General features: G+C 47.3%; 7 protein-coding genes across 7 annotated transcripts; 3 read left to right on the forward strand and 4 right to left on the reverse strand.

The window, feature by feature from the left end:
* Positions 1–387: 387 nt before the first annotated feature.
* F4807DRAFT_187001 (NAD(P)-binding protein) lies at positions 388–1,960 on the reverse strand. Its single transcript, XM_047993640.1, has 3 exons — positions 1,585–1,960; positions 911–1,532; positions 388–861 (listed from the first exon to the last, which is right to left on the reverse strand). The coding sequence occupies exons 1-3, from the start codon at positions 1,705–1,707 to the stop codon at positions 644–646; spliced, it is 963 nt and encodes a 320-aa protein (XP_047851628.1). The 5' UTR covers positions 1,708–1,960; the 3' UTR covers positions 388–643.
* A 2,440-nt stretch (positions 1,961–4,400) lies between these two features.
* Positions 4,401–5,414, reverse strand: F4807DRAFT_435618 (uncharacterized protein). Its single transcript, XM_047998906.1, has 3 exons — positions 5,130–5,414; positions 4,879–5,070; positions 4,401–4,818 (listed from the first exon to the last, which is right to left on the reverse strand). The coding sequence occupies exons 1-3, from the start codon at positions 5,229–5,231 to the stop codon at positions 4,558–4,560; spliced, it is 555 nt and encodes a 184-aa protein (XP_047851629.1). The 5' UTR covers positions 5,232–5,414; the 3' UTR covers positions 4,401–4,557.
* A 551-nt stretch (positions 5,415–5,965) lies between these two features.
* Positions 5,966–8,264, reverse strand: F4807DRAFT_435619 (cysteine desulfurase). The gene is made up of 2 exons (XM_047998907.1): positions 7,012–8,264; positions 5,966–6,813 (listed from the first exon to the last, which is right to left on the reverse strand). Exons 1-2 carry the CDS (start codon positions 8,122–8,124, stop codon positions 6,391–6,393), a joined length of 1,536 nt encoding a protein of 511 aa, XP_047851630.1. The 5' UTR covers positions 8,125–8,264; the 3' UTR covers positions 5,966–6,390.
* A 270-nt stretch (positions 8,265–8,534) lies between these two features.
* Positions 8,535–11,113, forward strand: F4807DRAFT_435622 (BAR-domain-containing protein). Its single transcript, XM_047998908.1, has 3 exons — positions 8,535–9,238; positions 9,304–10,567; positions 10,625–11,113. Exons 1-3 carry the CDS (start codon positions 9,203–9,205, stop codon positions 10,645–10,647), a joined length of 1,323 nt encoding a protein of 440 aa, XP_047851631.1. The 5' UTR covers positions 8,535–9,202; the 3' UTR covers positions 10,648–11,113.
* A 160-nt stretch (positions 11,114–11,273) lies between these two features.
* Positions 11,274–12,489, forward strand: F4807DRAFT_435623 (uncharacterized protein). Its single transcript, XM_047998909.1, has one exon. It carries the CDS (start codon positions 11,543–11,545, stop codon positions 12,476–12,478), a length of 936 nt encoding a protein of 311 aa, XP_047851632.1. The 5' UTR covers positions 11,274–11,542; the 3' UTR covers positions 12,479–12,489.
* Positions 12,490–14,321: 1,832 nt separating this feature from the next.
* On the forward strand, positions 14,322–16,989 carry F4807DRAFT_435629 (subtilisin-like protein). The gene is made up of 6 exons (XM_047998910.1): positions 14,322–15,043; positions 15,099–15,605; positions 15,657–15,675; positions 15,730–15,920; positions 15,982–16,487; positions 16,587–16,989. Exons 1-6 carry the CDS (start codon positions 14,583–14,585, stop codon positions 16,769–16,771), a joined length of 1,869 nt encoding a protein of 622 aa, XP_047851633.1. The 5' UTR covers positions 14,322–14,582; the 3' UTR covers positions 16,772–16,989.
* A 734-nt stretch (positions 16,990–17,723) lies between these two features.
* On the reverse strand, positions 17,724–19,469 carry F4807DRAFT_435680 (t-SNARE). Its single transcript, XM_047998911.1, has 3 exons — positions 18,735–19,469; positions 18,175–18,666; positions 17,724–18,107 (listed from the first exon to the last, which is right to left on the reverse strand). Exons 1-3 carry the CDS (start codon positions 18,807–18,809, stop codon positions 17,751–17,753), a joined length of 924 nt encoding a protein of 307 aa, XP_047851634.1. The 5' UTR covers positions 18,810–19,469; the 3' UTR covers positions 17,724–17,750.
* Between the last annotated feature and the right edge of the window lie 179 nt (positions 19,470–19,648).

Consider the following 19,648-nt stretch of genomic DNA (forward strand, 5'->3'; position numbering starts at 1 on the left):
GGCCAGCATGGGGGCACTGCCTTGGCCTTACGAACCCGATTGTTTGGTAACGATTTAGCAGTCACTTTACGGTTTTCATAGGAGGGAGAGGCGGTATGATATATAAATGGGGCGCAGTTCGCGATGTACATGTATCCATAGCTGCAGCCATGTATGGAAGTGGGACACTAATAAGAATTGGCGTGCCATGAATTGGGCTAGACTGTCTCACAAGATCTCCTTCATAGGACGATGTCACCCAGAATCCAAAAAATAGCGGGAACTTCGACCGAGTCTTCTTGTATGTATGAAGGAGGGGTGTCTGATTCAGATTGCTACGCCTAGCCAGCAGGCTCGCAGGCTCACGGCCAATAGTTAAGTAAAACTAAATGCTGATATGCATGTGATTTATAGCTTAGGTAGAAAATATCGGTAAATAAGAATAAATGATATGCTTCTCTTCGGCTCCGCCATGGTGTGTTCTAGATCACCTAGAAGAGTCGCCGTGGCTGGATAAACAAGCAACAAGTCAGAGATGCCGGTCGTAGGCAGAATGGTCGACGATACATGGACGGCTGCCCGAGTGTTTCTAGGTGGCGTACATGAATACCCAGTCAGCCATCCAAGCCATCCAAGCCCATTAGAACCGGGAAGACTGGTAGGCCTACGCCGGGCCCCAAGTGTTGTATAGCCACTGACGAAAGCTCGTAGGTTGTACATCCACCGCATCGTTCAAATTTGTCTCCCCAAAAGTGTAGCGGCCGTTAGCGGTCTGCAGGAGATGTTGCATCGAGTACCATTTAGCCTCGTCCCGACTCTGCTCGTAGTAACGAAGCCACTGCTCAATCTGATCGTATGGTATCGTGATCACTTCGAACTCGACTTTTACGAATTAGCAACGGCGTCAAATGGATAGTATTTTGCCACTCACCTCCTCGAACTTCACTACAGATCTCGTGAAGTCTCTGAGTCGTCAGTCGGGTACCACGCATTTTGAATTCTCTCGGCCAAGTATCAATACCCAGCTCGACAGCCGCCGCGACGAATCGTGCTACATCGACTGCAGATGTCATAACGATGTATATGGGACGGCCCTGAGGAGTAGCTTCTGGAACTTCGGCAATCCCTTGTCCTACATCTACCATGTAGTCTCCCTGGTTCCTAACCCGACAGGCGAGGCCCATGTTGAATGCTTGAAGGCCTCCAGGGGCGAACCGTTCGTAGAAGACGCCGCATGAGAATACTGTGTATTTCATCGAGTGCTGTCTCGACTGTGACCAATGCCGGAGCTGATCTAAAGCTGTCGATGAATCATTGTCGAAGGGATCAGTTCCTGCCGGCGGCCTACGGCTTATGGAGCCCTCAAACTCAGAAGGTACGAAGCAACGCACGCGAGCCCGTCTAGCTGCGTCGATGAGGTTAAGTTGTTCTGCGCCGGAAATGGTGGAAATCACAAGGTCGACGCCCTCGAGAGCGAACTGAAGGTCCTCAAGGACAGTATAGTCGACTACGGCCACCTGGCAGTCGTAATTGGCTTCGAATTCCGGGTGTTCCTATGAACTCATTAGTTAATTCTAACGTAGTAGTGACCCTTGGCTCAACCACCTTTGTCGAAAGAACGATTATGGCGTAGGCGCTACGGGAGAGCTCCTGAGCCAGAAGGGAGGCAAAGCCCCCAGCACCCGCGATCGCAATTCGCATCATCGCTGTAGATGTTCTTCTACCCATGGTCGAGATTGTTCGTGGATTGATGGATAATTTAACCTCGGACTGAAGATGATAAATTTTGGTCACACTCGTCTGGAAGTGGTTTATTGTTTTCCACCAGTATGGTGTAAAAATCTCGCACTGGTAGCTGCTACAAGGGAGATACCTCAATCTATTAGTACCGGACCTGCCCTGATGAGTCAACCCCTGAAACTCGCGTTCTGAGTGGTAGACAACCAAAAAGACTGCCGGTGTCACTCGACTTTTTTTTATCCTTGAAACCACCAGGAGACAGCCGAAAGGAGGAGCCGAACCGTCAACTACCTCAGGCTTCCAAGATGGAGGACGCCGAAATCTCGGAGAAAGGGGTTTAAGGTCTTAGGCAACGTTCACGAGGTTATGTGTATGTCAACGAAAGTGAGCAGATGGCACAACTACGTCGTAGGATGACCTCTGAACAAGTGGGCCGTTGATACAAGTAGATTGTGAACTCGAATCCTAAGGGGATGCCGCGCGGGGATGGGCGACCTAAACCGATTCCTTAAAGCGTTCTTGAGTGGCACCGACGCATCTGTCCCGGTTCATAGTAACAGTGGAAATGTGTTTCCGGCAGGGGTTTGTATGAACTCCTCCTGCAAATGACCCTTGGAGGTAGAGCCGCGCGGGCACTTGTGCCCAGCGAAATCCGTAGACTATCGATTTAGAGGTAGCGGGTAGTGCTGCCTGACAGAGTATAGATGTCGACCCGCACATTGCAGAAATAAGAAAGGGCGAGCTTCGTCTTAGGAGTCATTTTGACGACAACCCAAGAGACAAGAAATACCTACGCCTATACCGAGTTACCGCATGATGCTCCACTATCTGGGCTGCAGTTTATGGTCCCAGGAACGGCCGTGTGTCAGGGTGTGAGTAGAGTACGCCTTCGGTGAGCCTTAAGATGTGTTCCACCAATAACCTAACAGGATATGGTGGTTCGTAATGGCAGATAATACGGTGCGGCAAGCGAATTAGAAGGGAGAATGGGCAGGTGCCTGGATGTCCGGTGAATAGCGCGGGATTCCAAGGTTGACCATCCACCGTTAGGTCGTATGGAAAGGGAGGCGCTAGATACCCTCGACAACACCGTAGATCAAAGTGGTTTCCTACTTACTATAGCATACAACCCAACAACACCGCCGAGAAACGCGGTTTAGCCATCCCCGGCACTCCAGACACGCATCTAAAAACTTACTAACCGAGTAGTACATGGCTTAGCAATATCAAGGGATGATGTGCTAATGTGTACTAGACGATAATAGACAGCTTCCAAAGAAGAACCCAAGAATAGCTTCTAGAATAGTGCTGCAGGTGTTTGTCTTCACCGAAGATACAGTGACACTCCCGAGCATAGAATGAGATACATCCAAAATGCTGTCATGGTCAAGAAGAAATGTCGGCACACCATAGTAGTCGACCCATCCAGCCCACCCTGCCCATCTTAGGAAAAGAAGGGGCCATAGTAGCGATGAAGATGGGACTGGCCGCGGGCCATGCCCCGGTTGGCAGGTTGAAGACACTAAAAATATTAGGGGAAAACAGAAGTAAGTTGGGGGCTAGTGATTGGCAATGGTTAAGCTTGTCGTGCATGAGGGAATAGGCTGCTCCTACGGCGTAGTCAGCCCTGAAGACTCTGGAGCCTGGTATGGTCTGCGGCTCTATGCTGAATTGAGGTTGATTCAGGGTAAGTTCAAAAGTTGGGGTCCGAAAGAATACATAGTACCTTCGAAAAGTAGTATAGGGCAGGGCAGCTCCACATTAAAAGAAGGTTTGATGCTGTTGGTACACAGAAACATCGGGAAGTCCTACTACGTACCTAAGCGGATTTGGGGTGCTCCACAGCGGGCACATCCAGGTACGTACCACAGTCGATTGGCGACTTCGCAGACTCTTACAAGACTTACAACCTTCACCTGACACAAATTGAATGTGGCTGCATCGTTTAACCGCCACTCAGAAGCCTGCATTGTATCTTTTCTTCCATTTGGTAATTTCTTTTTCTCTTTTTCTTCCAAATGAAGTTTTTTTCCCTTGTGGTTTTCACGATTCTCTGTACGACAATATACCATATTAAGTCAAGGTCAAGATTATACCTTGTCTACAACGCTCCATCCATCGACGATCGTAGTAGGTGCTACGGCTTACTCCTATGCGGTAATCTTATAAGTAGCCTCATACGGGAAATGGATGATTCATTTGATCTGCATAAGACTATGCCGATATAGCCAGCGTCATGTGAAAATGAACAATGTTTCTAACCATACAGATGTTCGAATTGGCCTGGTTTCTCGGCCAACAAGTACCTCATGACGGGGTCTTGCGAACAGTATCCCACTGCCTAAGACACTATAGGGAAGAGCCGAGTCTTACGTACGGCGAAATCGCAACAGTTTTAAGTGTCACTAAGAACACATAGATACATTGATGGATGTTGTACCTACATAGTATTCTGCCCTATAATGCGGGCTACAGAATCAGGTGTTACCCATGTAGAGAGCCGCGACAGGGGGGCGTTGACGAATTCACTATGCTGGTTGCGATTGCTATTCGTCCGTCTGCTGACAAGCATGACAGATAGCTGACATACATATTAATTCAGTAGTCATCATAATAGATTGCTCTCCCCGGCATAGTCACATAAGCATCTAGATATTACAGAAACATAGGTGGGCATTGAGTCTATTTCGGATATAAACGCATACTGCCTTATCAATCCATCTCCACAGCCCACCGGACCCATATCCCAGTTATATAATCTCATGTCGCGTGGGTATCATAAAACCAGACGCCATAACTATGGGATTTAATTCCCAACATGGCAACTCGCTGAAAAATTTAAGACTTGCGTGAGGCTGCAGACTCAGCATCAGCTTTCTTCATTATATCCTCCTCGGCTCCCCGTTGAGTTGTTTTTCCGGCGTCATGTTGTCGCTGATACTCTGTTTCGGCAGCCTTGTTGCCTGTGACACCGGCGACGGCTCCGCCAAGCGTACCAGCAACACGGTCAGAAATGCCGCTAGCATAGTCGTTGACTTGGCCTTTTGCCTCCTGCTGTTGACCTTCCTGGTTCTGTTGCCGACCTGCCGCCTTTAAAGACTGTTCGCATAGGTTAGAATGTACTGTAATGAGGCAGATGTTCTCTGGGTAAGCACTTACCTCGTAACCAGTTAATCCACCGACAAACTCCTTAGCTGAACCAACTGTCTGGTTGTACGCGCCGGAGGTTCGGTTAGGGTCATCCTTGGTGACTGCGCCTGAGGACGAAGCAGTGAAACCTGGGACCTTGGCTGTTGCGTGAGAAGCGTCATTTTCGGTCTCGGCCTTGTTCTGCTTGGCTTGCCCTTCCGCCTAAATGACTGCATGTTAATAAATGGGAAATGTGGGAGGTTTGGAAGAGGGTAGCGTACTTGATGGGATGTGTTGCCAGTTACACTACCGTAGGCATTCTGTACGGTGCCTGTGACGGAGTCAACGACTGCCTGGAGAGTAGATGTGTTGTCGTTTGACATCTTGGATAGTAAAAGTAAGGGGTTCTGGTATAGATAGGTTGTACGGTTGTATGGATTGATGTTTGTAGTCTGTTAAGTTCGAAGTGTATAATAATTGTAGGTGTATGTGAAGATAGGAAGAGAGTGAAGGGTGCTTTATATAATAAATTTACTGGGCAATTGCACGATAGACAACTTTAGTAATCAGATTCTCAGAAGGCAATCTCTTAAATTCCCTGATGTAAGTAACGATGGTGTTTGGTGCCTATGGTATAAAAGTGGGGAGCGAGACTACGCTTTTAGGAAAGTACGACGTCATTATTTGTGGCACCGGGCCGTCTTCACTGATGTCATTCAATGTCATTTATTCTTCATTGGGTCAGGTATTTCAAGCCACCAGGATGTTCCTACCTAAGTATCGCGCTTAAAGAAGATGATACATCTAGAACCACATACAAATTGCGTCAGTTTTCCACTTTACACTTCAAAAAATTTCATCATGGAAATGGGAATGTCCTTAGTTTTCAGCGTCATGCTCCGACCTGTTTGTTGACATTTCTGGTCATTTATACAATGACGTACATACCTAGGTATAGATGTACCTTTGACCTATTACGTTGCTAAAACATAAGGCGGCAAAGTCTTCTATTGGTTTTGCCAAGGTTTCTCCAGCAGTCTGGATCAGATCGTTCTCAGCCCTACGGGTCAGGGGTTTATTTTGTAGTGGGGAGAAACTCCAGCAACAAAATGAATTCAGGATTCGTATAATTACAAGCGCAAGAGAAATTACATTGGGCCGATTCTTCATATTAACACCTATGCAGAAAATGATTTACTCGTATTTCATTTTTAAGCACGTTATGCTATAGGTATCAATAGACACATCCTGTTTCATATGTATTTTTCCCCCGTGGTGTCCTCATAATAGCCGCACAACCTAAGCGACTCGAAACCACATATACCTGCCTATTGTATGCTCGCAATGAGCGACGAGCCAAACAACGTACCAACCAGCCTAACTCCTAAAGTACAAACGAGGCCTCGTCGGTCTCGGTTCCCTGATCGTAAGAGATTGTAGAACTAGCCATACTGACCGTATTGTGGCATCATTTCATAACCTTACACCCTACGCCCTAGACGAGATGAGAATAAAGAGTAATTCATTAGGGATGGTGATGAATCAATGCTGACTCCACTCAATCGTATTCAAGTCGATACCTTCCTGTACGAGTTCCCATAGAGGGCTTAATTCGCGAAGGAAGGTGACTCGTTCCTGAACAGCCTTGAGAACGTAATCGATTTCCTGCTCCGTAGTGAACCGACCAATGCCGAATCGAATACTGCTGTGTGCGCTCTCATCACTGTTGCCCAGTGCTCTTAAAACATAACTCGGCTCTAATGACGCGGAAGTACAAGCGCTGCCAGATGATAGCGCGATGTCCTTCAGAGCCATGAGAAGTGATTCACCTTCAACGTACGCAAAGGAGACGTTGACGCAACCTGGATAGAAACGTTCAGGGTCGCCATTTTGGCTTGTATGTTCCAAGGATAAGAGTCCCTTCAATAACCGATCAGACAATGACTTGATGCGCTTCGAATCGTACTGTATAGGTTCGTCAGCAAAATGGTCCTCTCAAGACATCCAATGGTAACGTATGGAAGTGCGACAAAAATCAGACGTGTGTGCTATGTCTCAACAGAACAAGTCCGGTCAAGGAATTCAGCAAGCCATGCATGTTTAAGCGGTTCATCAGTTGCTTAGAGAAAACGTTAGAAGGGGAAAATGTAGATAAAAACTTACATCTAACTCTTGCTTGGCGATACGACAAGCTTCACCAAATCCGACAACGAGGGGCGGAGCAAGGGTACCGCTGCGTAGACCTCGCTCCTGACCACCGCCACTGATGATAGGGTCTAATCTGACCCGCGGCCGTCTTCGAACATAACAGGCACCAATGCCCTTGGGACCATAGATCTTGTGCGATGAGATTGACATTAAGTCGATATTCATCGCATTAACATCCAAAGGAATCTTGCCAACTGCCTGAGCACCGTCGGTGTGGAAGAAGACCTTTTTCTGGCGACACAATTTGCCAATCTCCTCCAAGGGTTGGATAACACCAATCTCATTGTTCACGGCCATAATACTAACAATGGCTGTGTCCGGTCGAATTGCGGCTTCTAACTCCTCTAAATTTATGAGGCCGTTATTTTGAACTGGGAGATATGTAACGTCGAAACCTTCGTCTTGAAGATGTCGGCAGCTGTCGAGGACACATTTGTGCTCCGTTTGGCTAGTGACAATGTGCCTTTTCTTGCCCGACCGCCCGAAAAACCTCGCGACACCCTTGATACTCATGTTGTTGCTCTCTGTCGCGCCGCTGGTGAATATAATTTCCTTAGCATCTGCACCAATAAGCTTTGCGACATGCTCTCGTGCCTCCTCCACAGCCTTTTCACTTTCCCAACCGTATGCGTGTGTTCGCGAATGGGGGTTGCCGTAGACGTTAACGAAGAAAGGCAACATAGCATCAAGGACTCTAGGGTCGACCGGTGTCGTAGCCTGCATATCAAGATAGATAGGACGTTGCCCTTCCTCTAAAACAGTAGCTTCCTTAAGAACTTCAGCCATTGGGCTGATTGTGGCATTCGCAGGAGCACCGGGTCTTCCCGTGATGAGTTCGCCTTTCTCATTCATAAAATCCTTCTTGTCAAGCCGTATTGCGGTCTCGACATTGACTTGTGCATTATCCCGCTTTGTTTCTGATACATAACCTCTTCGTGAAACTTGTGCTGTGGTTACGGCTCCCACTCTTGACATAGAAGGAATTCCTCGTAGAGGGGTCGAAGCGAGGGATTGCTTGAGGCCGAGGCGCGAAGCCCGTCTCAAGGCTGAAGAGGCGACGTTCGCCATGATTTTGTGATGCGTGGATAAGATATTAAATTTAGTATGGAGAAAACTGATAGGTATAGAAGAAAGAGAAAGGTTGCGGAGAGCTTGTATGAAGCTGGATGGTTGATGGCTAGATGGCGAACGGCGAATTTCAAAGCAAATGCTAAAAAGGCGCGAAAAAAAAGCTCCGAAGCTCGGTCGGTTCGGCGGCCGTTGCTAACAGCTGAAGCTCGGTGATACCGGGACGGATGAACTATGACGCGTACAAGATTCTACCTACCAGGTAGGCGTATTACATAACCCGACGGTATCCACAATGACGCTTGCCCCTCCTTCAGGTTTGATGACGTTAGCGAGCTTTTAGGCCCTGCTGTTTAGCATGGATTAAAGTGACAGCCCACCTAACACAAAGAAAGTTTCCCACATTACGGAACACGGCAAGTGTACCTATCTATGTACAGTATCTAGAGAAGGAACCTTGGAATCATGTGGAAATTCCGATACATGTATCTGATGTTTTATCTAGTATCAAGCTGTGTAACATGATAGGGGTGAAAAACTGGATGTTCACGAGCCAGGAGTTACCCAAGCTACCAAGTAACCTGGTAACTTCTCTTCGTCCCATTTTCCAGGCTCCCAAAAAACGGTTTAAGTATTTAAGATAAACATCCAAGCCACACACAACCACCGTGGACCTTGCGGACTCTCCGCGAAGCCCGAGCTAAGGCACTGCCACAAGGAACGACGTCGTCACTGGGCGAAGAAATAGCCCCAAGTTTACCCAGCACCCATTCCCAAGTTTACTACTACCACCACAATTACTACAAGTACAACCTTGACCACTAGCCCTGCCTTGCAGCACACATCATCTATCATCTTCCTCCTATACATCCTTCATCCTTTTCCCAGTTTACTCGACGATCGGTACTACGCACCCTACACGACATATTCGGCATTGCTTCGCGGGGCATCATTTAGGTACCTAGTTAATCGCAGTACCAAGAATACCATCAGCCCAAGGCAATAATACTCCTTCCAATATCTCCATCTTTACCGGACATCCCTCTATCGGACAGGATCACTTTAACCCCGTTAAGCGATGAGCTTCCGAGGTTTTCAGAAGAGCGTCGTCCGAGTGAGCATCAATGCGCCTGATGTAAAAAGGCACTCTTTAGCTAACCAGCACTCTCTAACGCATAGGCGCCGCAACAATTCAAAGCCAAATTCAACATTGGCGAACATAGTAAAGATCCCGTGTTCATCGATGCCGAACGACGCTTCCACGAGCTCGAGGTCGAGACCAAGCGCCTCCACGATGAAAGCAAAAAATACTTCGACGCCATCAATGGCATGCTCAACCACCAAATTGAATTCAGCAAGGCCATGACCGAGATTTACAAGCCCATATCTGGTCGCATGTCTGACCCAGATTCCTTGGAAATCCAAGGCAACCCCGAAGGTATCCGTGCTTGCATGGAGTACGAAGCTATTGTCAAGGACTTACAAGAGTCGCTCAAGCCTGAACTTGAGATGATCGATTCGCGAGTCATCCGCCCGGCAAACGAGCTGCTCGACGTACTTAAGGTCATCAGGAAGACCGCGACGAAGCGTGAACACAAAAAGCTCGACTTCGACCGGCACAATGCGACACTCAAGAAAATCCAAGATAAAAAGGAGAAAAGCGCCAAGGATGAGAAGGCCTTGTGGAAGGCAGAAAGCGATGTCGAGCAAGCCACTCAGGAATTCAACTATTTCAACGATCTGTTAAAAGACGAATTGCCGAAGCTATTTACTCTTGAGCGCCAATTCATCAAGCCGCTATTCCAATCCTTCTATTACATGCAATTAAACATCTTCTATACACTTCACGAGAAGATGCAGCATTGCGATATTGGATATTTCGATTTAACGCTCGACGTTGAGGAAGCATTCATGAGGAAACGAGAGGGTATTCAGGAGCAAACCGAAGCGCTAAGTATTGTCCGGTTTAAGACCAGCGGTCAAAAGAAGCCGCCTAAGTACGGGAACAAGCCACCAGCGATCGAAGCAAGTACACGACCTACAGGTCTGCTCACTGCCGGTCCGTCATCAACGCCGAGCCCGGTATCAGCGAAGTATGGTCAATCATCCCAGTCAGATGTTGTGGAGAATCCTCCTCCACCATACTCCGCGTCCGCAGCCGGCCTAAAGCCACCCATGTCACCGCCCTTAGGTGGTCCCAGTTCGGCGGGATTAGCAGCGCTTGCGGCAGGGAAGCCAAAGCCTCCTCCGCCAAAACCGAAGCCCAGCCGACTTAGCGGAGCGCCTGCTGTCGAAACTGTTACTGCTCTATATGACTACTCCGCCCAGGCTGAAGGTGATATAAGTTTTAGGGCAGGAGACGTAATAGAAATTGTCAGCAAAACCAAGAATGAGAACGAATGGTGGATTGGAAAATGTCATGGGAAACAGGGCCAATTTCCTGGTATGTGCCTCTTGGGCCGAAAAACAATTTACCCTTCAACTAACGGCCATGTGATAGGAAACTATGTGAAAGTGGGCTAGAAGCCTGTGTTCCGATTGTCAAGATGGTATAGATGACCATTATACGATTCACCAGAAAGTGTGTGGTAGGGGCAACCCGGATCGAGGACACAATCGAGGTTGGCTGCACGAGAACCTGATCATCAAATATCCAGTATCTCAAGGTAAACCTTTAGAAGGGCGTCCTTTCGATGGCACCGGTGAGCATTGGACTATGGAGACTTTACTGGCCTTCCGGGATAGAAGGTGTGGTAGACAGTTGAAGGAGGTAGTGCGCTGATTACCCCGTCAACGCTTGATGAATCTATCATAACATTGAACTGCGATCGCAAGCCGACCTTCATATGATGTCAAGTGAACTTGTACTATTCTATTCCATTTTGTGGCTGGTTACCAAACGTATACTAACTAGATTTTACTTAATTCTCACAAAGAATGGTATTGATATTTACATAATCTCAGTTTTAGTTCCAGAGTAACATGGATGGCGATTTACCAAATCACTTACTGATTCTACTTTTGATTCGCTGCAAAGTTTGTGGCTAACTGTTATATTATCAGTTCTTGACTGTTTTGCCTCAAAGTAATGACCAACAACAAGCAAGAACACAGTATGATATAGACGAATTGATATAAAAATATAGGAGGATTTTAACAACTATACTGATGTCTAATGCTGCCCAAATAGGTCGGAAGTAGATAAATCCGAGTATCCCTGAAAGGCTAAGCTTGCTTATGCTTAGGAAGTTCTGTGTTGATTGAGCTTGGTTTCTACCTAAGCTTGATATCTACAGGTTCTTATTTGGTGTCATGTTGTTACATGGATGTTGATCTAAACGCCCTATATCCTTTCTACGAATTTACGATACCTACCTGTGGGTGATTATACACACACCGACGAACTTCATGTAACAAGATGGGGAATCTGGAACATCCAAAATCGCAGATAGCTGAAAATGGGGACTTAGCACCACCGCCATATTCAGAAGTTGTCCCGGAGTACCATTCACGGAGCGCGACGCAACCAGGAGGCATTCCTAATGTATCGTCAAACACCGTGCTTACCCTTTATCGGCCACTTCCATCGATTTTAGATGCACATTACCAATGGAGGATTAGTACCATATTCCATCTAGGCAGCATTACAGATAAACGACTCTTCGCTGTTGCAGTGCACACGGGTTTGAGTGGAAAGGGGCCGGGAAGACCAGGTGTGATCTTGCATAATGGGCCAACCGACAAGGACCCGATGCTCGCTGCGGCTGGCGATGAGAACGGTAATATTTCGTCACTGAACAGCATCATTACCTTAGCTCGACCTTCAGGTGGCGCCTCTAACGAGAATTACACGGAAATCATGCATGCTGCCACGAGTTCGGGCACGGCAACATTCCGATTTTCAACTGAGACAGGACACAAACAAGGAGTGCGGCGTGAGGATTTTGAGTGGCGGAAGAGCAAAGGCGACCAGGATAAGAACTTAGTCGATTCGCCGTGGAAGTGCGGGTTCAAGCTGTTGAGACTCTCAAACCGGTCAGGGAAGGACGCAAATCTGGGCGATGGGGCATCACAAGGAAGCACAAGTGGAGGACCAGAGGTCGTCGCTATTTTCGCCTGGAACAGTAATTGGTCAGTGATGAATCCCTTCAGGATCGAATTCAGGGAGAGTGGGCAGACGGGTGAGCTAGGAGAGAAGTTTGCGGTCATAGCTATTATCACAGGCTTGAGACTGTGGACACTTAAGCACCAGGGCAGAACTTCTGAGAATACTATCGCGTCTAGGGAGGCCGAGCTTGCGGGATTATACCCGGAGCTTCAGACTAGACTGACAGGACGTGAAATAAACGAGTGATACTGAAGTTATATTGGGGGATTTGCCAATACATCTGGGTATATTAGTTAAACTGATATTATCATTTAAATGTACAGTTTATCCGGGTAAGAGCATACACATCTTTGAGTCTTCCCAGATCCTTCACGAGTCGCATCGTGCAGTGTTCGTCCTTATACCGTCTCCCCTGGTGCTTCTGAGGTGGCTCAATATAAGAAATTCTTGTAGCGCTTAAGTAGATCTCGTCGCATAAATAATCCCTACACCAATCGCACCCCGACCACAATCCCGCGAATGAAGCCGAAAACGATGGTCCTAGTAGTTATATTTTTATTTATTTCGATTGGGGTCTAGAACTCATCACCTTTTCCTTTCTCGGCTTCAACTAGCGATAAACCCCTAGAAAGGTGTAAGGACTTGTAGCTTGTAGTGAATAGGGCGATGATTTGAGGTCCGCTTATAAGAGGTGTTATTGTAACAGGGTCTGGTGCAAGACTTCATCAAATCCAATAGCCACCAAGACAATCACACAACAAATGCCTGAAGCAACAACGCTATGAATAAGAACAGTTCGGCTGATATTTATCCAATTGGAAACATTGAGCTGTAAGATCTGACGTGGTCTGTTGATCGCTGCGAGGAAAAATCAGTATAAGCTGGCTTATTAGACTTAGAACCCGGACTGAAAAGATTTCCTCTTTCCATAAACATCTTGCTATCACCTAACAAGAATCTTGAGTGTTGGGCACAAACTTGTGATTCTAGTTTACCGAGCCATCGGTCAAAGATGTTTCATGGGCCAAGACACCGGGTGAGTTCCTGCCGACATGTTTGATATAATTGACATAATTCAAACACTTGCTATTACCGACGGCTAGACTGGGTTGACTTAGTCTTATATGGTAGGAGCTTTCGATGACAGGTTTAACAACCCGCTCAATTAGCATAGCGTAATAGTTAGGTAGGTATCCAACTTCCTAATGAAGGAAAAAAAGAACCACCTATTGTTTGGTGGATTCGGACGAGAAGAAAAAGAACGGGTCTAGTTGTGAGACATTACGAGAAACTTAGCTCAATAGAGGTCTCTTGTTTTTCCTTAGGTACAATTTCTTCCCCTATTCGTAGGCAATGACGGCTGAAATAGTTTATACGGGATTTACATGATTGGGAATGGGGATGCTTCCGTATAAATATATCTAAAGAGGCTCAGAGGTTTGAGAGGTTTAAACAAGCAAATGACAGGTCAGTCACTAAAGGCAGGCACGGTGGAAGCTAATAATAGACCTTGCTAGAGGTTTAGTCGTTGCTTGTTATCGTACCCTGGCAGCCCTGGACAGCCTGGGCAGCCTGGGGTAGGTATACCTGGTATGTATACCTAGTGCTATCTGTACAGTGTTAATTGGCCAATTGATCCGTCGAGGCATTAGCTCGATACGTGTTTGGGTAAATGTGTACCTAGTCTAGGCATGGATTTACTAGAGCGAGCAGGTATTCTCGAATCGCGCTCATGTAGATTCGCTGATCAAGTCAATGATCGGCCTTCTCTAATTTGATCTTCATCCTGTGGTCTTACCTGCATAGCACAGCTTTCGAATACACGAATACACGAATCCCACCTAACAGCCAGGTACTTGGTAGCATGTTTAGGGTACCGATAACGTCGCGTTCTCCCTTTCCTGATTGGCGTGTTAGGTGGCCGCTAGGTGTCCGTTATGGCAGGTGGAAGGAAGGAAGCCCGAGATGGGAAACCGCAGCATGGACATTAATTTTAATTTGACGGTAGGCACGCCGTATGCCGGCTGAGTAAGAATACCTTGAGTATGTTCCAGGTAGGTATGGGATTTATTTATTCCAAACTTACTCCTTCGGCATTCTTAACGAGAATCCTTGGTTACATCGGCCAGCCAAGCTTTCTTAATTTGTGTCGTTCGCCCTGACATAACCTCATACGGGGATGTTTCATACTTAATAGAAATCTACTCCTCGAACTCGTTCGAGCTTTATTATTTCATTCCTTTTCTCTCGCTCGTTTTAAATCCAGCTCTTCTTATGAAGAGGTAGCTGGTCATTGCATTGTTTATCGGTGCTGCAATATCCTCGCTGTCGGCTTATAACATAGCTCGCGATGAAGTCTTCCTCACTCCTTTGCGCTGCCATTGCGCTGCTCCAGGCCACCGTCGAAGGTAAAGATGTCGTTGTTGAGTCTTTACCAAAGGTTCCCGTCGGTTGGACTAAGGTCAAGAACGCAAATCCGGCTCAAGTACTCAAATTACGGATTGCTCTCGAACAGCCCAACTTGGGTCACTTCGAGAAAACTCTTTATGACATCTCTACCCCGCAGAATCCTCTGTACGGACAACACATGTCTCGTGATGAGGTTAGAGAGATGATGAAGCCTCGAGAAGAATCCACCGCTGCCGTGCTGGAATGGCTTCAGGCAGCCGGTATCTCGTCCTCCGATATCGAGAATGACGGCGAATGGATAAATTTCAAAACCACCGTACTAAGGGCGTCGAACTTGTTGAACACCGATTTTCAAGTGTACAAAAATGCCGGCTCTAAAGCCCAGCGAGTCCGGACTCTGCAGTATGCACTATCCCTGATCGACGGAGAAGCATTGAGATTCGCTAACTCGAAACAGCTATTCCGTACCCGACGAAGTGAGACCACACATCACCATGATCCAGCCCACCACTAGATTTGGCCAGGTGAAACCCCAGAAAATCCAGGTTTTCGATGTCAGCGAGCAGCAAGAGAAATTTCAGATCGCTTCTGAAATTCCCAGCCAGAGTCTTAACGTGACTTTCTGTAATAGCACCGTGACCCCTGAATGCTTGCGCGCCCTCTATAACGTGGGTGACACGACTGCGGATCCAAATGTACCAACCATTTTTGGTGTCAGCGGTTTCTTGGATGAATACGCCAAACACGACGCATTAGATACATTCCTTGGGCAATTCGCTCCGTACGCCGTTTCTCAGAACTTCACCACTGTGTCGGTTAATGGTGGTTTGAACAACCAGACTGACACGGTCGATGACGACGTTGAGGCTAATCTGGATATACAATATGCGGCGTCGTTGGGTTTCAACACACATATTCGATACTATTCCAACGGCGGCCGCGGACCGTTGATTCCTGATCTTGAGTAAGCCTAAATTTCGTCCTTGTGAGTTGATTAAAAGCTAACGATTGCTAGCCAACCTGACGCGAGTTCTGTTAGTAGATTAAAACCTTGATTACCGAGCGTTAACTTGCTAATAATTATAAAGGGGTCCAATGAGCCATACCTTGAGTATTTAACGTACTTACTGAAACTCAATGATCAGGAGCTTCCTCATACCTTAACCACGTCATATGGCGAGGATGAGCAGTCAGTGCCGAAGGAATATGTTAAGAAGGTTTGCAATATGTTTGGCCAACTTGGCGCTCGGGGCGTCTCAGTGCTCTTTAGCTCTGGAGAGTGAGTATTTTTATATATGCATGAGAATTTTAGACCTATCAGTGAATTAACTTCTTTCTAGCACCGGCCCAGGTAGCGCGTGTCAAACCAACGACGGCAAGAACACTACACGTCTTTTGCCCATTTTCCCCGCGGCCTGCCCCTACGTTACGTCGGTAGGTGGCACGGTAGGTGTAGAGCCTGAGCGAGCCGTTTCGTTCTCGTCTGGTGGCTTTTCGGATATTTTCCCGATTCCCGACTACCAAAAATCAGCAGTGACTACCTACCTCGGCAGCATTGGCGACACGTTCAAAGGACTGTACAATCCCAGTGGACGTGGATTCCCCGATGTTGCAGCCCAAGGAGAAAATTTCAACGTGTACACTCAAGGACAACTCTCCAAAGTAGCCGGAACGTCAGCTTCGGCACCAACCTTCGCTTCCATCATTAGCTTGCTCAATAACGCACGCATCCAGAGCGGCCAGAAACCTCTAGGTTTCCTAAACCCGTGGCTTTACAGCGACGCCGTAAATGGCGGCCTCACCGACATCAAGTTGGGCGGTAGCAAGGGATGCACTGGCACAGATAGTATGTTTATACCCTTTCCACATAGGTTTTTTTTGTGGTTTATATGCCGATTCTTAACTTGAGCTACACTGTCTTTACATGGACACTGACATATTACAGTCTATAGTGGCTTGCCGGCACCCTACGTCCCAGGGGCGGGATGGAATGCTACTGAGGGGTGGGATCCTGTGACCGGGTTAGGGACTCCGTTGTTCGACAAGTTGCTTGCGAAGGTTGCCCCGAGTGCAAAGCTCCCACGTGTGGCTTGCAAGGACTCAAGTAACTGCATCGTTGAGCGTTCGTAGTTGATTGAGTGTCGAGAAAAGGGGTTTGAACGGTTGGCTTTGTTGCTTTGAATATCCGCATGTTGGATACTTGGGGATACGGGTCAGGTATCGCATAAAATTATCCTGTATTAGGTATACACTGTGAAATATATTCTATTCTTCATCAATATAGAACCTGCTATACGACGATGCGATACGTCTCATTGTAATATGAGGTTATGAGTGTTGTTCTCGTCTGAGAGCTTTCTGTTTGAAAAGCAACATGTCGTCTTGACTTCAGAAACAGGTGCTCGTCTGTTTCCTGGACTAACCGACTGGTGCTGGAGGAAATAGGTATATGTATGTAGACATAATTATGAATAGACAATCTGTATTTACACAGGGATATTTGAGTACGGTTGCATTTTATGCTTTATATATTGTCATGAGGAGCTCCTAAGCTTACGATATCTGAGATTGGACACTCGGTACACATGTACGAAATGGCAATTGCCTCTCACTAACTCTTTATCAAGAGTCGCTCAACAGTTGGAAATACGAAGCAACGAAATACACTACATGGAACAGGCGCAACACTGAAGAGGCCGAGAAAAGAAGCAATAAAACATACGGGCGTACGTATCTACCTATCTACAATACCAGCCCGTCTAGCTCCGGACCGTCACCCTGAGAAGAAGATCCAATAGACACGGCCGCCCGAGCGGCAAAGAATCCGCACAAAGAAGTATGCGTACATAAGAAAACGATGCATTAGAGGGGGACCCTACCCCCTTCCTCCGTAAAACACCGGAGGCCGGGAGGTCCGCCGACGTCCATATAGATAGATATTGGACGGAATGTCGGCAATTAATATGATTCTCCCAAATCTGCCATCCCCGCATGACCCGGTAGTTTTTTCTCTTTCTTTTTAACCTCATCGTGTCGTCTCCTGGAGGAGGCACATTTCATTGTGGTCATCCGCTCATCCCTTACACGGTTAAATAACGTGTAACCTGTCTTAATTGTTCTTCTTAAAAGCCCCATTTTGGGCCGCTACACCGACACCGATAGCAACGGCAACGCAGATGATGAGGATAACGATGAATAGACACCACCACTTCCACTTGCGGCGGTTGCGGGCGTGAATGATACCTTTCTTCACGTGCGTGTTACCTTCGTCCATATACTTGGCGGTGTTAACTGCATTCTCCTCTGCTTGCTGTACATATGGCTCATGCTGCTCGATTAATACAGCGAGGTCTTGGAACATATTTGCTAGCTCCGTCAGAGTATGCTCGATGCGTTGCAGCTCATTGTGGCGAGCGCGCACTGCTCCAAGAACTGTTGATGCTTGACCGGTACGGTTGGTGCGGAGCTGCATGTTCCTGTTAGTATTGCACTATCTCGAATATACCGGCGGTAAGATGGAAGGTAAAACATACGGCTGTTTGGAAGACACCTTCGTTGCCCCAGTCGGCTTCAGTTGCTTGGCGAACTTCATCCTCGGTAGCATCGGGGTTGACGATGCGGTACTGACGGGCGATCTGGTCGCGGTACCGTTGACGGTAGGAACCCTCCTCTTCCTGGTAACTGCGCAACTCGCGCTCAAATTCGGCCTTGATTGTGTTGACTTGGCGCTCCTTTAGGGTACGGCTGGCGTCGGAAGTCTTGTTGGCGTCATTTGCTAAGAATTTAAGCTGGTCCCGGATGCCACGGTTTAGAGTTTGGGTATCGGCGATGATGCGTTCGAGTTGCGATGATGCCGCGCCGCCGTCTGCTTCGGCCAATGCGCGCTGGTGCAGCGACGCAATTGCCCGGACATTGCTTGTGAGCGTACCGATTTCATTGCGAAGAAATTGAATCCGGCCAAGGAAGTCCTGCTGCGAGAGCGTGTCCGAGGCTGGTTGTTGAGGGTAGCTTTGCAACTCGTGATCCTGAATAATTGTTAGATGGTTACTGACATGCGCCGACATTGCTGGCTATTGCTATTGCTGTCGCTTACCTGGCCATAACCATAGCCCTGTTCTGACGACGGGGCCTCTTGGTATGGATTGTTTTGATATTGTCCGTAAGACATGATGATGGCTGTTTAGGCCGTCGCCCTCATGAAATCTAAAAAGCCTAATGGTTTTAAGATCTCGGGTCGGCGCGACGGGCGGGAAGCGATGTAATGATGGTGATGATGATTGTGATGATGTAAAAAGAAGGGAATGGGATTGGAGAGGGATGAGACTGAATGGATTGAATCAATTTACAGCCTTTACAGCTGCTTCTTACGGTACACACGGACCCTGCAAATAACTGACCGAAGTGACGTCTGGGCAATTTGTCCAATTTTTTTGTAGGCTACTAACAGCCTATCACCCCCTCCGAATTGTCTTGCTCTCCGACACAAGATTTAGAAGTAGAGGTATTCCGTGCAATTAATTCGGGAGAAATAAAAGTCGAGAATGGAGAAGGAAGAGGGAACAAAACGCGGATAAAACGAGATATGAGTTGATGGGTACGTAGTAAAATCTTAAAAGAACCCGCATGGAAATTCTCTTATTCAAGGATTAACCCGCGAATCTGGTTTTCGCTGGATGATTGATGATTGACGACGACCAGTGCCATCAAGTGGCATCAGTGGGTGGCTTGGACAAAGAGCGAAGTTCGCCCAAATCAAATTGAAGGTCTATTTTGCATACAAGTACCCCACTACCAATCTAAAGATCCATGATGGAAGCCTTTCTACTCATGCACGTGGAAATTAGAGCTAAGAAAGTACATTACCAGACAGTGGCAAGAACGGGATGCGGGTAATAATATGTACTGTAAGCTGTACGACCCCAAAAATAGGCATGGCCTCGATGGGAGCCCTGCCATCCCTACTACCCTCCTCGGTTTAGCTTTACCCGTACCCGCCAATGGTAAATC

The sequence above is a fragment of the Annulohypoxylon truncatum genome (genome assembly GCF_022578515.1).
Source record: "Annulohypoxylon truncatum strain CBS 140777 unplaced genomic scaffold F4807scaffold_29, whole genome shotgun sequence".
Lineage (NCBI taxonomy): Eukaryota > Fungi > Ascomycota > Sordariomycetes > Xylariales > Hypoxylaceae > Annulohypoxylon > Annulohypoxylon truncatum.

Coding starts and splice junctions, on each gene's coding strand:
- F4807DRAFT_435680 (XM_047998911.1), bottom strand. CDS start 18,809: ATGTCTTACGGACAATATCAAAACAATCCATACCAAGAGGCCCCGTCG. Junction 18,667..18,734: donor AGGGCTATGGTTATGGCCAG/GTAAGCGACAGC, acceptor ACAATTATTCAG/GATCACGAGTTGCAAAGCTA. Junction 18,108..18,174: donor AAGGTGTCTTCCAAACAGCC/GTATGTTTTACC, acceptor AGGAACATGCAG/CTCCGCACCAACCGTACCGG.
- F4807DRAFT_187001 (XM_047993640.1), bottom strand. CDS start 1,707: ATGGGTAGAAGAACATCTACAGCGATGATGCGAATTGCGATCGCGGGT. Junction 1,533..1,584: donor TAATCGTTCTTTCGACAAAG/GTGGTTGAGCCA, acceptor ATGAGTTCATAG/GAACACCCGGAATTCGAAGC. Junction 862..910: donor CTGTAGTGAAGTTCGAGGAG/GTGAGTGGCAAA, acceptor AATTCGTAAAAG/TCGAGTTCGAAGTGATCACG.
- F4807DRAFT_435622 (XM_047998908.1), top strand. CDS start 9,203: ATGAGCTTCCGAGGTTTTCAGAAGAGCGTCGTCCGA. Junction 9,239..9,303: donor TTCAGAAGAGCGTCGTCCGA/GTGAGCATCAAT, acceptor TCTAACGCATAG/GCGCCGCAACAATTCAAAGC. Junction 10,568..10,624: donor GAAACAGGGCCAATTTCCTG/GTATGTGCCTCT, acceptor GCCATGTGATAG/GAAACTATGTGAAAGTGGGC.
- F4807DRAFT_435623 (XM_047998909.1), top strand. CDS start 11,543: ATGGGGAATCTGGAACATCCAAAATCGCAGATAGCTGAAAATGGGGAC.
- F4807DRAFT_435629 (XM_047998910.1), top strand. CDS start 14,583: ATGAAGTCTTCCTCACTCCTTTGCGCTGCCATTGCGCTGCTCCAGGCC. Junction 15,044..15,098: donor CAGCGAGTCCGGACTCTGCA/GTATGCACTATC, acceptor AACTCGAAACAG/CTATTCCGTACCCGACGAAG. Junction 16,488..16,586: donor GGGATGCACTGGCACAGATA/GTATGTTTATAC, acceptor GACATATTACAG/TCTATAGTGGCTTGCCGGCA.
- F4807DRAFT_435619 (XM_047998907.1), bottom strand. CDS start 8,124: ATGGCGAACGTCGCCTCTTCAGCCTTGAGACGGGCTTCGCGCCTCGGC. Junction 6,814..7,011: donor TCGCCAAGCAAGAGTTAGAT/GTAAGTTTTTAT, acceptor GAACCTATACAG/TACGATTCGAAGCGCATCAA.
- F4807DRAFT_435618 (XM_047998906.1), bottom strand. CDS start 5,231: ATGTCAAACGACAACACATCTACTCTCCAGGCAGTCGTTGACTCCGTC. Junction 5,071..5,129: donor CTGGCAACACATCCCATCAA/GTACGCTACCCT, acceptor GCAGTCATTTAG/GCGGAAGGGCAAGCCAAGCA. Junction 4,819..4,878: donor GTGGATTAACTGGTTACGAG/GTAAGTGCTTAC, acceptor CTATGCGAACAG/TCTTTAAAGGCGGCAGGTCG.